General features: G+C 42.6%; 1 protein-coding gene across 2 annotated transcripts in view; it reads right to left on the bottom strand.

Moving 5' to 3' along the window:
• Window positions 1–1,237: 1,237 nt before the first annotated feature.
• LOC121300351 (potassium voltage-gated channel subfamily D member 3-like) overlaps window positions 1,238–17,120 on the bottom strand; it is a 59,935-nt gene continuing 44,052 nt past the window's right edge. The window contains exons 3-8 of one of the 2 annotated variants that reach the window (XM_041228914.1): window positions 12,504–12,672; window positions 8,565–8,666; window positions 6,710–6,802; window positions 5,781–5,840; window positions 4,254–4,495; window positions 1,238–3,446 (exon numbers count right to left, since the gene is read on the bottom strand). In XM_041228914.1, the coding sequence (XP_041084848.1) occupies window positions 3,245–3,446; window positions 4,254–4,495; window positions 5,781–5,840; window positions 6,710–6,802; window positions 8,565–8,666; window positions 12,504–12,672 (868 nt within the window). In that variant the 3' untranslated portion in view covers window positions 1,238–3,244. The remainder of the gene's footprint in view (window positions 3,447–4,253; window positions 4,496–5,780; window positions 5,841–6,709; window positions 6,803–8,564; window positions 8,667–12,503; window positions 12,673–17,120) is intronic. The other variant, XM_041228915.1, reaches the window with a different exon arrangement.

Raw genomic sequence — 17,120 nt, 5'->3', positions numbered from 1 at the left:
TTTTGCATTAAAACGTCATTGCCGTAAAATTATTTGCAGAAAATACATTTGTCTCTTTGCAGACACTGAAGTGTGTCTAAAATTCAGACTCCTGATTGCTTGGGTGCGACTCAGTGAATAAGCGTGATTGACACACATGTCTTCACAGCATTTGAACAGAACAAAAACACTGCAGAAAAAGAATCATTTCTCAGTGTTGGTCGTGAAACCCACTGTCATTCTGTGCACTTGTCTGTATTTATTTTCATACAAATTCGTTGCACATCTGGTCTAATAGATCACACCTGCCATGTTTCAGATTACACTGATGTGGATAAATAACACATTTCTCTCAATTCCCTCAGTGTGAGGCAGATCCATCTTTAGTGTGTGTGATAGATTCTATAACAGAGATGAATGTGCACTAGTCCACAATGTTCTTTTCTAATGCCTGTCCTTCACCCCATTATGAGGTTTAGATGTTTCCATCAGGCACACAGCTTACCAGTCTCTATGTTATTAATAGGGAAGTCAGATGAATCTGGGCTGCAGTGTTTCACAGAGCATACCTGCATTGCGTGGATATGGCTTTGACTCATGTCTTTACTGCCTACAGAAAATGGCTGATCAATTATGAAAGATCAGACGTGAATCAATAAGAGAATGAGTTTTCAATGCATTGATAAGTGCATTATTGATTAGACCTGCATTGGTATAACTGCACAAGATTAAAGCTGATAGCTCTTTGTGTGGTGCAAGGTTAGAGTATTGCAGCTACTGTCTGATCTTTCAGAAGTCAGAGCTTCTGAAATGTGCACTTCTTGCATGTGTTGAGATAGTTTCTGTCTTCTTATGTTACACTGTAAAGCTGCCACTCCATGTTTACACATGCTTGTATTAAAAGTAAGCTGCTGTACAGTATTTAATATTTGTAAAAATTGAAATTATAAACCTGAATGTGCACGTTATCATGGGTAACTGTTTGAGGAAATGTCATTTAAAATGGTGAATCGTTATTTTATTTTGATGGGTCGAAGCTATACATGTCATAACTTATTCTAATGCCCAATTGACCATTTTGTTCCTTCAAAGATTGGCTGCCTCCCACCTCCCACACTCCCACGCACACACACAAGCACACACACACGCACACGCACACACACACACACACACACACATGCATGCGCGCGCACACACGCACGCACAATTAGATAAAGAAACGCAAAGAAAACAAAATGAAATCACAAGCGTTTGATGATCAAATCCCACAGGTTTGTATTTGTTTGTAAATACAGTGATTTTAGCAGCCTGATTACACAGGTACAGTGATGGCACAAGGAATGATTCACAACATTCAACATATTCTGCACAACACAGACAAAATCAGGTCATAATGTTATGGGTTTTTTTCCTCAGTATTAGAAACTGGAGAAAGCTGTTGAATATATCAAAATGTTCTACCAAAACATATAGTAAATAATAGCATAAGCAGCTTCCACAGGGGTGAGCTTCACACCCTGATGAATCAGAGGAAAATACGCACAGGGGAACCTCCAACGCAAAGTCAAACCTACACAATCAGATGTCAAAAGTAACACTTGACTTTATCAATAGAAAACACTCTCCACATAGAAATGTGTGGACCTGCAGGTGTCGCTAAACCAGACTACAAAGGAGCAACTTTCCACCTGCTAGTGAACCAGCCCCCCCCCACTGAGTTCAAGGGCTACTATTAAAAGAAGCAGACTTGTCTCTAATCTTCAAAGTGGATGATGTAAACCAGGCATCACCTAGCTTTATTTTATTCACCTGATCACGTTATTTTAAAACAGTTGCTTTGTAAACGAGTGGTGCCATGTTGCAAGGTTTCAGATTAAAAGCAATGCTTTGTGGTTTACAGCATGTTGGTCTCATTAGAGTGGTCCTTTATTAGAGGCTGTGGGGCTGGTGCTGGAATGTGTCTGCCAGTAGAGTTTCAATCGGGTGTCCGTGAAGCAGGATGGGTCTTTACACTGCAACCAGGAATGAATCTTATGGCAGGATTTTCCAGGAAACATTCCAAGTTATTTATTGTACAGAATGTTTCTTGTTTGTTTTTATCTACAGTATACAACTCATGTAGTGGAATGCCTGGGTATCTTAACTTGACTGTTTCAAAACGCTCAGTTCGAAGGTAACGTTTATTTTGTACTTTTTGAGAATTTGAGTTATTTCAACACATTAATACAATTGCACAGGCAGCCATAGCTGATGCGCGCAGGTCTCTCAATCATTTCTAGTGCTGAGAACTCAGAGACCTATTAGACAGGTCTGTGTCAAAAGCTTTGCTTGCTGGCAGAAAGCGTGTACCCTTTTAGTGAGGAATTCAAACAGCGTTCTAGTACCAAACAATAAGGAAGCCACATATTAGCACAGAAAATGTCCAGTCAAATTGTAAGCAAAAAGCCTTAAAATATTGTGTGTTTGCCTGTGACAGAAAGCATCTCATAAAACACAGAGGTGGTGAACAGAGATATATCTTAACCAGAGATGTGTATTTACTGCGTGGATGTGCTGTGCTTCGTGTTTCACAGTAATGGTAATGCTGTTTAAGCTATTGAAATGTCCCAATAACAATCTAAGACCAAATCGTTTCTCACACATCAAGGCTGTAGAAGAACAGACACATTTCAATCTAATCACACACAACTGAGAGTAAAAGAACCGGTAAAGCAGAAGAGAGCCAGCGTCTACCAAAGCATGTCTCTCACATGGATATGAACGTCACGTAACATTACTCACACGCATTGCGCTGGCCTGCCATATCTGTTACAAAACATTCTACATATGTTAAAGCTATCTGACACGTTCAGTGTGATGAGCCATCGGCGGCCGCAGATCATTTTTCTAATATACAGAAATCTTTTAAAGTGACTCACGCACAAAAATAAAATGAATAAAATGGATCAGTTTGTGATTCTCAACAGACGCACATTTTTTTTTTTCTAAAATAAAAATGTTCAGACATCTGCATTTCCCTTGATATCAGCCATTAAAACACCGGCAAAGAAAAAGATGCTTGTGCACTTGTGAATTCGACTTTTGTACTCTTCTTTTCTTGCTGGGCAGGTAATCGTTTCCAGTACAAAACTGAGCCAGACTTCCATCCACTTGCCCTTACCAGTGCGCATCACATTGCAAAGCTCAGCTTGGAGTTCCACTTGCCTTCAGGCGCAGTTTGCAACAATCTGAACAGGGCTCTGTGTCCCAGCCTTGTGTTGCTTGTTTATAACGCAGACACTTTGACAATGTTCATGTTTCCTGTCGTGTTGATGTTTGCTGCTTGGCCGGGGCTGGGAGGATGGTTGTTGTCCTCTTCTGGGCTGGTGCCTGGAGGTATGGGGATACTGATTATCGCTGTGGTGATCTGAGAGCTTTTGCAATTCGCTCTGAAAGCCTCGTCTGACTTCATGTTTAGACTGGAACGACTGCAACAGAAAAGGAAAATCATTGCTGAATAAAAAATAGGATTGCTTGATATCTTAAAGACTATATAGAATATACACAATGCACTCTGCCTGGGAAATCCCTAGCAAAGACACTGCCCTGTTTCACCTGCAGGACAGGGGGCTCCACTCCTCCACACTGCCCTGTTTCACCTGCAGGACAGGGGGCTGCACTCCTCCACACTGCCCTGTTTCACCTGCAGGACAGGGGGCTGCACTCCTCCACACTGCCCTGTTTCACCTGCAGGACAGGGGGCTGCACTCCTCCACACTGCCCTGTTTCACCTGCAGGACAGGGAGCTGCACTCCTCCACACTGCCCTGTTTCACCTGCAGGACAGGGGGCTCCACTCCTCCACACTGCCCTGTTTCACCTGCAGGACAGGGGGCTCCACTCCTCCACACTGCCCTGTTTCACCTGCAGGACAGGGGGCTCCACTCCTCCACACTGCCCTGTTTCACTTGCAGGACACCTGCCCTGTTTCAGGACAGGGGGCTGCACTCCTCCACACTGCCCTGTTTCACCTGTAGGACAGGGGGCTCCACTCCTCCACACTGCCCTGTTTCACCTGTAGGACAGGGGGCTGCACTCCTCCACACTGCCCTGTTTCACCTGTAGGACAGGGGGCTCCACTCCTCCACACTGCCCTGTTTCACCTGCAGGACAGGGGGCTCCACTCCTCCACACTGCCCTGTTTCACCTGTAGGACAGGGGGCTCCACTCCTCCACACTGCCCTGTTTCACCTGCAGGATAGGGGGCGCACTCTTCCACACTGCCCTGTTTCTCACCTGGAGGACAGCGCTGACTGTTCGCTGCACTGGATGTGCAGGGTGCTCAGCTCCTGCATGCTGCGGAGCCGGCTGGCTGGCAGGCTGGAGTTGGGCAGGTGGCTGCTCTTCTTGCTTCGTCTGGAGCAGCAGGTGCTGGTCAGGCCGTGGGAGCTGGAGATGGAGGGGCTGCGTGACGGGTAGCTCTGCATGCTGTCCAGACAGTTCTGTTCAAACATCTGCTCGTCGACAAACTCGTGATTCTGGGGACGAGAAAGCAAGGTTGAGGAAGCAGACACAGCGCCTTTCTCTTTTGAAACGTGCCGGTTTGATCTGCCATGTTTGAGCTAAAGGACTGGGAAGTAATTCAGAGAGTTTGATCGACAAGCAAGCCTGGAGGCAGACGGAATGTGCATGCTGTGTCTGGAGTGGGATGTTGTTTTTTGCAATTGCAAATGGCTTTACAATATTGTGAGCTCTTGTGCATTTCAGATTGAATATTATGTTTTGGGAATGCCTGGTATAATGTACTGGTGAGAATGAACAATGATGTCCTCCACAAAGGAAAATGTGGTCTCAGAGGGAGTCCAGTGAAGAGCAACCAGGCTGGAAGTTCTGAAGAGATGAAGACAGGACCCCTAGAACTGCAGTGTCAGACACAGCACAGAAACCAGGACCGGGGACTGCAGAGGAAGGGAGTGGAGACATAGCGAGAGCAAGGGTATGGAATGGGTTACCACAGACACAGAGGGCAAGAAAGGGAGTGGAGACACAGCGAGGGCAAGGGTATGGAATGGGTTACCAACTCAGACACAGCACAGAAACCAGGACCAGAGAAAGGGAGTGGAGACACAGCGAGGGCAAGTGTATGGAATGGGTTACCAAATCAGACATAGGACAGAAACCAGGACCAGAGGAAGGGAGTGGAGACATAGCGAGAGCAAGGGTATGGAATGGGTTACCAAGTCAGACACAGAACAGAAACCAGGACCAGAGGAAGGTGAGTGGAGACACAGCGAGGGCAAGGGTATGGAATGGGTTACCAACTCAGACACAGCACAGAAACCAGGACCAGAGGAAGGGAGTGGAGACACAGTGAGGGCAATGGTATGGAATGGGTTACCAAGTCAGACACAGGTACAGTATGTAAACTTGTTGGTCACAATGTGTTTTTACTAATTTTTTTACAGCATTTTGGAAAGTGGAATACGCTAATCTTTGCTTTAAAAAATTGCACTGGGGGAATATTTGACAGACATTTTCAGACAGACTTAAAAATCAATAATAAAAGATTTATTATGTGTGACCAGCAAGACTAATGTTCATTAACATCTGGAAGAAACACATGCAACTGAATGACAAATGTTTCACATCTTCAGTTTTTTCTCTCAGTTTGTTCGTCAGATTTGTCCTGTGCACCAACACGCACTGCTGTGGTTAAATATTTGTGTTGATTGTGTTTTTGTTCCAGTTTACAAATGTAAAGACATTGTGAAGTTGTAAAGCATTCAAACACACAAATGAAGGGAGTGGATAAAAATGGAATACCTTGAAGATGGTAGATGTTCGTGCAGAAAAGACGGGATCATCCACAAGAAAGGACAATCCCTACAGGGTAACATGCCAACAAAAGATAAAAACACCATTGATTGCGACATTCCAGCATTCCGAGGGTCAAGCCCAGCATTCCGCTCCACGCAGGCAGGGTTCAAAGGGTAATGAACTTGCTGCTCTCTCGCTGCAGCTCTGCATGAAGCTTTACTAAGGTTAAGTGGTTTCTAATGACAGTTTGAATGTACCTTTTATGATTGCAATCATTTTGAGATACTGCAATTACTCAGACACTGTGTTTATTTGTCGTCTTCTGTGATTTAATGTGCTTTTGACTCAGATTTCAGGAGCAAGTTCAGCCAAAGCATCTTTATATTAGTAAACACCGGCACCATCTAGTGCACAGCTAGTGTATTGCCAGCAAAACAAAAGGAGACTTGAGCCAAAGTGGCAGCTCCCAGCATGGCTGTTCTAGCCTCAGATAAAGACATTCATGGCAGCAAGTAGAACTGAAGAGCAGCTCCTGAACCCACACGAAAGACTCTTAACCCAGACTTGCTACAAAATAATCACAGTAATAATAATAATAATAATAATAATAATAATAATAATAATAAAAACCAGAGTGAATATTTGAGTAATTGCAGTAAGCACCCCTCAGAATGACTTCAAATCATAAATCATTACAAGAGAAACGTACTGTTTAACAATATTTATTATATCTTTATTTAGTGTGTTCATTAAAAATCATTGGGAGTGGATACACAGCACTGCATTCACAGCAGCTGAAACCGCACTAAGTTAAACACACAGGCTGTGGTGTTATAACATAGCAATGCAGTGCAGTCTACAGGCATGGCCCTTTACACTGTGTGATGCTAACAGGCAGTGAGGTTGAAGGCTCAAGCCCTGGCTCGGTTACTCACGGTTGTCTTCTCCAGGCAGTACAGCAGGTGGTGGTGTTGGCTTTCTATCACTGACGTGGATTTGCTTAACTGCTTCTCCTCCTCCGAGGAACCCTGCAATACAACACAGTGAATCACGGTGGACCCGCTCGCTGCTTCTGAGAGACAGAGGTCTGGGTTTCAGAGTGTCTGAGAGGGGAGAAACCGGACAGCACGATGCCATTAATTAAGAGCATAAGAACGTTTACAGACGAGAGGAGGCCATGAGGCCCATCAGTGCTCGTCCCCTTCCCAGTAGGTGGTTGATCTCAAATCTTTGCTGGGTCTCAAAGGTTCCCAGTGATTCAACATCAACAAGATGACTGGGTAACTCTGGTAAGCCATTCCATAGCCCCACCACTCTCTGTGTAAAGAAGAGTCTCCTAACCTCTGTCCTACGTCTCAGTTTCACTCATCAGTCTGAAATGTACAAGAGCGGTATACAATGCAAAATCTGCTTCACAGGACAAGCACATCTTGCCTTGGCTGGATTTAATTAGTGCATGAACAGAGGCTTGTTAATTGAATTCAAATATGCAAAACATTCTGCGTTTATTGAAATTGCTTCCAAAAGATTTCTCTCCAGTTAACAAAATGAAATGATGCTCTTTAAATAAACTTGTTGTGAGTGAGTGCAGATTATATAACTTCCTATCAACTGTAAAGATTACATTCTCAACTTTATTTGAAATGGGCCCGTTTTTCTCTGAGCTGAAAGCGTTTATGTGACAGTTCCCCGTTGTTCCTCTTACCATGTTTTATGTTGCACAGTGACACTGCGGTTCTGAGTAAGTACCAGTGGGGGCTCCTCACAAGAGGCACAGAGGCTCCGCCTACGTCTTGCTTTCCAAGGTCTACTCAACTGCTATTGGCTAACATATCAAAGCAGGTTTTGCTGTTTAGCCACCCCACTTATTAAAGTCAGGAGCCGCTACTGGTAAGCACGCTGTTTACTGTGTAACTACAATGTAAACACACAGTAATAAGAGACACAATGTAAAGTGTTATCAGAGTCTTGTCTGACTGCAGCTAAAACTGACTGGCAATGCAAACAAACTGACAAGCCAAAGGGTTTCCGATGAAGCTCACTGAAGAATACAGGAAACACTTCTCCAGGAATCCTTAGTGTAAAACTGAACATGATAGTAGAGCTGCTTTAAGTAGCTCGTCATAGTATAACTGACTCATAGTGGCGATGGGTAAAAAAGGTACAAGTGAAATCAGACACGGTTTACAGGGTTCAGCTGTGTTTCCCCGCAGATATAGCAAAGAAACGATCTCAGCAGCTGCTGTGTCTAAAAATAGCCTGTGCCCTTTATCACAGAGCATCTAAAATGCATTGGCTAATGTGGATCCAGTGAAGAACAGGCAGGTTCACACTGAAGTGGCTGCACCCTCCACTGTAGCTGTACACACACAAGCATGCATTATTGCAGCTGCAGTGAGGAAGTCTGCTACAAAACACAGAGACCCATTCCCTCAACCACGAGGTACCTGAAGAAAGGTGGCGACTGGGGGAGGTGGAGCCTTCACTTTCTAAATAAACCATGGCAAGGCTTGCAGGGCTGTGGTACCATGCTGGTGCCAGACGGTGCTATCGTATTGAATGATCAGGGCTTTCAGTATTCAGTATGTGCAGTTACTTTAATCACTATCGTGAAAGCACCGCCCGTATACATGCACGCACCAGTTGGATGTATAATACAGAAGTATTGCATAGTAAACAATGCCACACTGTCCAGCACTGTAATACAGTATTATAATATTCCCTGCACATTAACAGCAAGGGCGTTGTAGTTCTAAGACTCTCTAGAAAGCAAGGATCATGCTTACTTACTGTTAATTCTAGCGGTTCACTCAGAAGGCCGTTTTGTTTGCTGTGGAGAAACGCGTTGGAACTTCCGCACTTTGCCACTCGGATCCTGGCCAGTCTCACTTTCTGTCAAAAGAAAACAATGAGGTAAGCTTGTGTCTTTGAGAACGGAGAGGGTAGGAGGCTTTCTTTTTACAGCTCTAAATGCATGGAATAGCCTACCAGGTGGAGCAGTGGGGTCTAAAACACTGGGAACATGTCCTATAAAAGGAGATCTCAGAGGCGGGCGGAGAATATACAAACAAGCAATGAGCAGTCATGGGCTGAGCGCCTCGTCTCCTTCCCAAACCTTTCAGAACACTTTGCAATTGGGTTCAGCTTTCATGTGTCCAACGGCTTAAAGATTTTCCTTGATCTGGTAATTAAATAGCTGGAAGAGCCTTCTTTCTCATTTCAGGATCACTGCACTGTAAATGAAATAGCAGAGACTGAAACCAGTATTTCTGTTAATAACAGCCCCCCCTCCAACCCCCCCAACGGCACACTGGTAATCACATTAGCTCTGACAAGTTTTCAATTCTTTAAAAAACGGTTTTCTTTTGAAAGTTAAAATTATTCAGCTGTGTCATTATTTTTTTCAGTGGATAGAAGAAGTATGAAAATTTAATTGTGCAGAGCTCATTATAGTCGCATAATTTGATTGAGCCACTTAAAGACACGAGGTGGCGTTGTTCCATGGCGATGTTCATTACTCTGTGGAGATGAAAGACTTCCCAGCTTTCTCGTGCTGCCATCTAATCTGTTCTTAGGCAAGAAGTCAGAATGAACAAAAACAGAGAATTATTTAATGCTTACTACAAAAGAGCCACGTTTCCATCTGCCAATGGGACCGAAAGCGGTTTCAAATGAGACGTGATCACTTCCATCAGCAGCACATCCAGATCAAATCTATTACAACTGGGACTCTGTCAGCCCCAATTAGGACTGCAGGCAAACACAGTTAAAACACTGGGAATATACAGCAGCAGCATCTAAAACAGTTAAAACACTGGGAATATACAGCAGCATCTAAAACAGTTAAAACACTGGGAATATACAGCAGCATCATCTAAAACAATTAAAACACTGGGAATATACAGCAGCAGCATCTAAAACAGTTAAAACACTGGGAATATACAGCAGCAGCATCTAAAACAGTTAAAACACTGGGAATATACAGCAGCAGCATCTAAAACAGTTAAAACACTGGGAATATACAGCAGCAGCATCTAAAACAATTAAAACACTGGGAATATACAGCAGCATCTAAAACAGTTAAAACACTGGGAATATACAGCAGCATCATCTAAAACAATTAAAACACTGGGAATATACAGCAGCAGCATCTAAAACAATTAAAACACTGGGAATATACAGCAGCATCTAAAACAATTAAAACACTGGGAATATACAGCAGCAGCATCTAAAACAGTTAAAACACTGGGAATATACAGCAGCATCTAAAACAATTAAAACACTGGGAATATACAGCAGCAGCATCTAAAACAGTTAAAACACTGGGAATATACAGCAGCAGCATCTAAAACAGTTAAAACACTGGGAATATACAGCAGCATCTAAAACAATTAAAACACTGGGAATATACAGCAGCAGCATCTAAAACCGTTAAAACACTGGGAATATACAGCAGCATCTAAAACAGTTAAAACACTGGGAATATACAGCAGCAGCATCTAAAACAGTTAAAACACTGGGAATATACAGCAGCAGCATCTAAAACAGTTAAAACACTGGGAATATACAGCAGCATCTAAAACAATTAAAACACTGGGAATATACAGCAGCAGCATCTAAAACAGTTAAAACACTGGGAATATACAGCAGCAGCATCTAAAACAGTTAAAACACTGGGAATATACAGCAGCATCTAAAACAGTTAAAACACTGGGAATATACAGCAGCATCTAAAACAGTTAAAACACTGGGAATATACAGCAGCAGCATCTAAAACAGTTAAAACACTGGGAATATACAGCAGCAGCATCTAAAACAGTTAAAACACTGGGAATATACAGCAGCAGCTGTAGAAATGGCTGCAGGAAATGTGCATATTTATAGAAGCTCTCTTCACAGGGCTGCTTAATTATTAGATTCTTTTAACAACAATCACTTCACTTCCTTTAAAGGCACTTCAGTTTTTATTGAAGCAAAATAGACTCTTAAATTGCCGCAGTTAATAAACAGTGTCGCTGCCAGCTCTGACAGGAAGAAGCAGGTTATTGGTAGTTTGCTCACATGTTTACACAAGTGGAAATATGAAAGTAACCTTACCTACTCTGCCACCTTAACAGTGCCACAGATGGCTCTGGTACAGCCCTGGTAAACTGGGTGTTCATTCCTGAGAGCCACAGATGGCTGTTTGTTTGCAATAGAAGAATACACAACAAGAGCTAAATGAAGAAGGATGCAGTATAAAAATAGGCCAGTGGAATCTAAATTAGGATATTTTCGTTTCTGCACCAGCTGTTTACGCGACTGTTTTACTTGGTCTTGAGAAGCTACCACTATCTGAGGTATATTATGGGATGTGAAAGCCAGAGCTGGCAAAGGGAACGTCAATGCTGCCTCTCGTTCTAACAAGACATTCATATTTCCAAAAGGACACTAATGTTATTTAGAGAAAGCACTCTGGACTTCATTACTGAAGCACACAGCAGTGCAAACAAAAACAGACTGATACAGTGCGAGTTTAAATAGTGTCACATTTATTACACCCTTCTCTGCGGAGAATAACACTTTCACTCTCTTTGAACTCGATTTCCCTGAAATGTAGTTTTATTGCCACCCTCTGTTTATTCATCTTTGACAGCGTTTCATTGAAAAGTGCACATTGTTTTTTTTTTTCAACCTCATTTGCTGTCAAATTAATTCCTCATCAGCAGAGTCCTTTTTTAATGGTGCTGAAATGTGAATAAAGCCAATGGTCTTGTGATTACACAGACAATTAGAGGAGCGTTCATTAAGAAATCATCATGAACACATATGGGAGATAAAAGTCCTGGCTGAGGGGACAGCTTTTAATTCAGCTCAGATTGTGAGCTCATTTGACATGAATGTTGCAAAGAGATGCGTTTGTTGTTCTAGTGTTAATTATACCACTAAAACTGTCCTCATGTATAGAAAAGTTGAAGGTTATGTCTTGTCATCTGATTGGGTTGAATAACTCTTTTCATGACATGCCTCTAATTACTGTGTGTTTACGTACATCATTACAACGTTATTATCCAATGTAGGCTGCTTAATGGGTACATTATTTTGCATGATATAACCCTAATCCTAACCCTATGCCTAACCCTAACGCAGTCCCTAATCCTAACCCTATCCCTAATGTACCGTATCCAGATCACGCTCCCTGCTACAACAATGCAGTGTTGAAAGGACATGTTGTGACATCACTTGAATGGAATGCAGAAGTCTGTTCAGCCTGGCATTTAGGATTCTCCAGACAAGCACAAAGCAGCTGAAAGCAGGTAAAGGCAGGCAGCAGCAGGACCCACTCAGAATAACGTGACACAGAGATGTGCCTTTCTATTAGTGAACGCAGTTATTCCAAAGCAGACACACATCGATCAAGACCCTGCTCTCAATATTCTCTCTCTGCAGGGGTTTATATCAGCACAACGTACGTTCCCTTGTTCATGCTCATCTTTCACCACTCCTCGTGTCAGATCCATTGAAGCTGAGCTCTACTCTCACACTGAGATGTGCTTACCTGCACTTTCACAGGTCAGATCCACTGAGGCTGAGCTCTGCTCTCACACTGAGATGTGCTTACCTGCACTTTCACAGGTCATATCCACTGAGGCTGAGCTCTGCTCTCACACTGAGAAGTGCTTACCTGCACTTTCACAGGTCAGGTGCAGTGTCAGATCCATTGAGGCTGAGCTCTGCTCTCACACTTACCTGCATTTTCTGAGCCCGCCGCTTGTCTGCCCTCTGGTTCTGGTGGTAGATCCGGCTGAAATTGGACACGATGACAGGGACAGGGAGAGCGATTACCAGCACGCCACTCAGAGAGCAGATCGAGCCGAAGATCTTCCCAGCAATCGTCTTTGGCACCATATCCCCGTAACTGGAAACGAGAAAGAAAAGCATGTGAGGTTCACATACGCTATGCTGCTTTTAATCCTGACTTCTAGAAGGGGAGTGGAGTGTCTTGCAATCCTCTTCTATTGCACTATGCTATTAGTCAGTGCTAAAACCAGTTTCCTGTGAGCTACAGTTCAATTTGCTCCAATATTCAGCATTCAGGCTGGGTCACAGGAAGTGATAGGAACGAGGTTCTAATTACATTCTTATTATTTATGCATTCCTGATCCTTAACCCTTAGCACACTTACATCATCATCATCATCATCATCATCATCATCATCATCATAATAATAATAATAATAATATCGGTGCTTCCGGTTCTATACAGTCACAGATCCCTAGAAGATTATAGCTTTTTAAAATAAATTGTATGATCATTTCACATGATGATTTTTGTTGTAAATGATGCTTGAACGATGTCAATGGACACATAAGTCTAACATGCATGTGTATTAAAACAACAGTACAGTACCGTTCCTGAAAGAAGGACAAAGATCTGTGCATTTAAAAAACTGCAATCACAGAGCAAACTGTTATCCCCCTGCTTCATTACAGTGTGCCACGCATGAGTGTTCCACTTTCAAGTCTCCTTTTCAAATTAAAATTATGCATTGTATCTCTTACTGCGCAAATTGCTTGCCACTTTCCGAGCCCTCTCTACCGAATGCCCTGACACAATACCACCGCTGACTGCCACGTTATGCGCCAATGCATACTCAACCCCTGTGGAAGCTGGCAACTCTGAAACAAAGGTCATTTGCTTGACAGTAGCTTTGATACTTTCTTGTCATCATGAAAATTGCTATAATTGCTTTTCACGTCAGTGACTCCAGACTAATTGCAGCATCGAGGTGCCTTTAAGAGTTTAAGATCCCATTGCAATGCAACGCTGGATCGATGAAACGTTTTTCCAGTTATTAAGTGTTTAGACAACCATTAGACTGCACTCTCTGTGAGTGTATAGGCATCATTTGAGGCTGTCAGAAACATTTCTGCAGGATCGCCCCTTGACAAGGAATGACTAGATATTAATCACGGTTTAACATGACTCAAGAGACCTGTGAAAACCAAGTGCTTTGTATTATGTTCAAGACATCTCATCAACATCCTTGGTCAACACTGAAGTATCAAGGGCAGTATCACTACAATTATCTGTTGTGATCTTCACGCTCTGACATGACGGAAAACCAGCCAGGATGTGTCTGTGAAAAGCTACCAGTTGCATGGAGTCACAGTTTATTTGTTTCCAGTCATTTCACTTGATCTTCCCATGTGCTTATTCTTTACTGATACATTCTGACAATTTAGATTTAAAATAATAAGTGTAAGCGGTAGCCGTACAGATAGAAATGTGCCCTATATCTGACTTTCAAATCTTCAGTGAACTGCAAATCCCAGCCAACACATGACATTTGAAAATAACTGCAGGAATCCCAAGAGGTCAGCTCCATCAAACAGCCCAGCCTCTATCTATATGCTAAGCTTGTGCACTCTGTGATCTATCGACAACAAGATAAAACAACTGCCTATCACTGGCATGTGTGCGTGATACACCAGCAGTCCTCTTCTGCATTCGTTTGCTGCAGGGCTGCCTTGAGGATTGGGTAATATGTGAACCCTGGCTGATCCATGATTATTGAAAGTATCATGAAGCACCCCCATGATGATCATTGAAAGTATCATGAAGCACCCCCATGATGATCATTGAAAACATCATGAAGCACCCCACTGATGATCATTGAGGGTATCATGAAGCACTCCATTGATGATCATTGAGAACATCATGAAGCACCCCACTGATGATCATTGAGAGTATCGTGAAGCACCCCATTGATGATCACGAAGCACCCAATGATGATCATTGGGGTATCATGGCACCCTCAGGCTCCTTCATGTCACTCATGCCATTGCAGAGAGTATCTCTGTTCCATGAAGCACCCCATTGATGATCACGTGTCAGCTATTGTGTAAGGATGAGATATTGTCCTCCTTGCAATGTCCTTCAAAGCCTCTAAACGTTCAAAATTATGGGGTAAGACTAAGAAGCTCAAGTAGACAACTGCTGGAAACACTTTACATTTTGGGCAAAAGTTTTGCATCACCCTGTAGAATTGACTCTTTTTGCTTCATAAAGTCGAATGAAACCTGCTGAACAAAGTCATGTTAAAGTATTGAATTACACACCACTTTGTAGTTTTCCAAATACTAGGGACACATTTTTAAATGTGCCATTCATAAATCTAACATGAAATACTGTACTACTATTATGGCTTCCGGCAGACTCTTGCAATATCATTTTAGTTTCTTTGATTACATGATGTTAAATAAGAGATCTAAGTTATATTATTTTATTTTAAACCATGTCTCAATCCTGGACTTCTAGGTGATGTAACACTTTTGCCTACAGCTGTAGCTGTTAATAATTGAAGTCACATTTTGCTTGACCAAGGCTCGGCTTAATCTGTACTTCTTTCATTGTAATCTAGTTACAAGAACTCGTTCCGAAACGGGCTCCTCCCCCTCTACCCTCTGACTGCACACAGCTGTTGCTACTGATGACCTCGAGCTGCATTTCAATTAACCTCAGATAGAGGGCGCTAAACCTCTACAGGCCTGAAAAAGGTATGCTTGGTCAATCACACTTGTCAAATTGTTTTTTTTTTTTTTATAAAGCAGCTTATTAATATTCTTGACAAGCTGATTCAGAAGTAAAGATTAAGGCATTCTTTTCTTCTATTAATTCAGTTTTGACAGATGGGAGATTTAAACCCAGACATACAGACAGGCCAGACAGATTATTACACAATCAAGAACTCGACAGGAAACACCAAATGGCTATTCATGGATCTATGAGCACAGCCATTAGGTGTGGTTTGTACAGCAAACACCCTTCTGGTACGATACTGTGCGAACTGAAATACTGTTAAAAGAAAACCAAGCAGTAGTAAAGCCCTCTTATCTGCATACAGCCTTTCTCACTCTACCTGAATGAAAAGAAACAAGCAGATTCTCTAAGCTTTTGACCCTTCATCGTTATTCAAGCTTTTCCTTTCAGAAAGTGAAGCACTTCCTAGTGTTTCCCAGGCCTGTTATTCAGGTCCGCACACACACTCTTTTTATATAGATGGCTCGTTTGTTGTGTCACAGCAATAAAAACGAAGATGCCGCAAACGGCTGATATGATGTTAACAGTATAATCAGAATCCCAATGGGCCCTCCATTCATGTCTGAGATAAGTCGGTCAGGTCGACACTAACTGAATGTTTCCTTTCTATTGTATTATGACTTGGTCAACACTGCTGCAGAAATACAGGGTTTCATGGGGTCCCACAGGGATGAGAAATATATTTTTTTAATAAAAGTGAAGCTGCTGCCTTCTCTGTTTCCCAGTTTCTTTGGAGAGAAAGCATGCTGGGCTGAATGCCAAGCCAAATAAAATAAGAAGCGTGAGGAGAAAGGTCACTCGCGTTATTCATAATCTCATGTCATTCGAGTAGCAGGTTTTATCAGATTATTGAAAAAAAGAACTTTGTAATAATTGGAATCAAAGCCCACAATTACACCAAATGAAATGCCTGGGACATGACACACTTCTGAGGATAAAATACCTTGTCAGCACTGCTGCCTGTCAAACGAGGGACAGACAGGAGGGTCATTAACTACCGCATGACAAATATTTATTACAGCAATAGCATGCGAAATGAAAGGGCGATAACAGGAGATCAAACTGAGCTGCAGACCGTCTTCCTAGCTAGCATGTTTCATAGAGAAGAGAGGGTTGTGGTAGATTGATTCATGGATAGCTAGCATGTTTCATAGAGAAGAGAGATTCATGGTTGTTGGTAGAGAAGAGAGTGTTGTGTGAGTTGTTAAAACTGTAGGCATGGATTCATGGCTAGCTAGCATGTTTCATAGAGAAGAGAGGGTTGTGGTAGAGTGATTCATGGCTAGCTAGCATGTTTCATAGAGAAGAGAGGGTTGTGGTAGAGTGATTCATGGCTAGCTAGCATATTTCATAGAGAAGAGAGGGTTGTGGTAGAGTGATTCATGGATAGCTAGCATGTTTCATAGAGAAGAGAGGGTTGTGGTAGAGTGATTCATGGCTAGCTAGCATGTTTCATAGAGAAGAGAGGGTTGTGGTAGAGTGATTCATGGCTAGCTAGCATGTTTCATAGAGAAGAGAGGGTTGTGGTAGAGTGATTCATGGCTAGCTAGCATGTTTCATAGAGAAGAGAGGGTTGTGGTAGAGTGATTCATGGCTAGCTAGCATGTTTCATAGAGAAGAGAGGGTTGTGGTAGAGTGATTCATGGCTAGCTAGCATGTTTCATAGAGAAGAGAGGGTTGTGGTACAGTGATTCATGGCTAGCTAGCATGTTTCATAGAGAAGAGAGGGTTGTGGTAGAGTGATTCATGGCTAGCTAGCATGTT

Source organism: Polyodon spathula, chromosome 25, assembly GCF_017654505.1.
Source record: "Polyodon spathula isolate WHYD16114869_AA chromosome 25, ASM1765450v1, whole genome shotgun sequence".
NCBI lineage: Eukaryota > Metazoa > Chordata > Actinopteri > Acipenseriformes > Polyodontidae > Polyodon > Polyodon spathula.
Note: the sequence above shows the minus strand (reverse complement) of the source record. Positions and strands in the feature narration are given on the sequence as shown.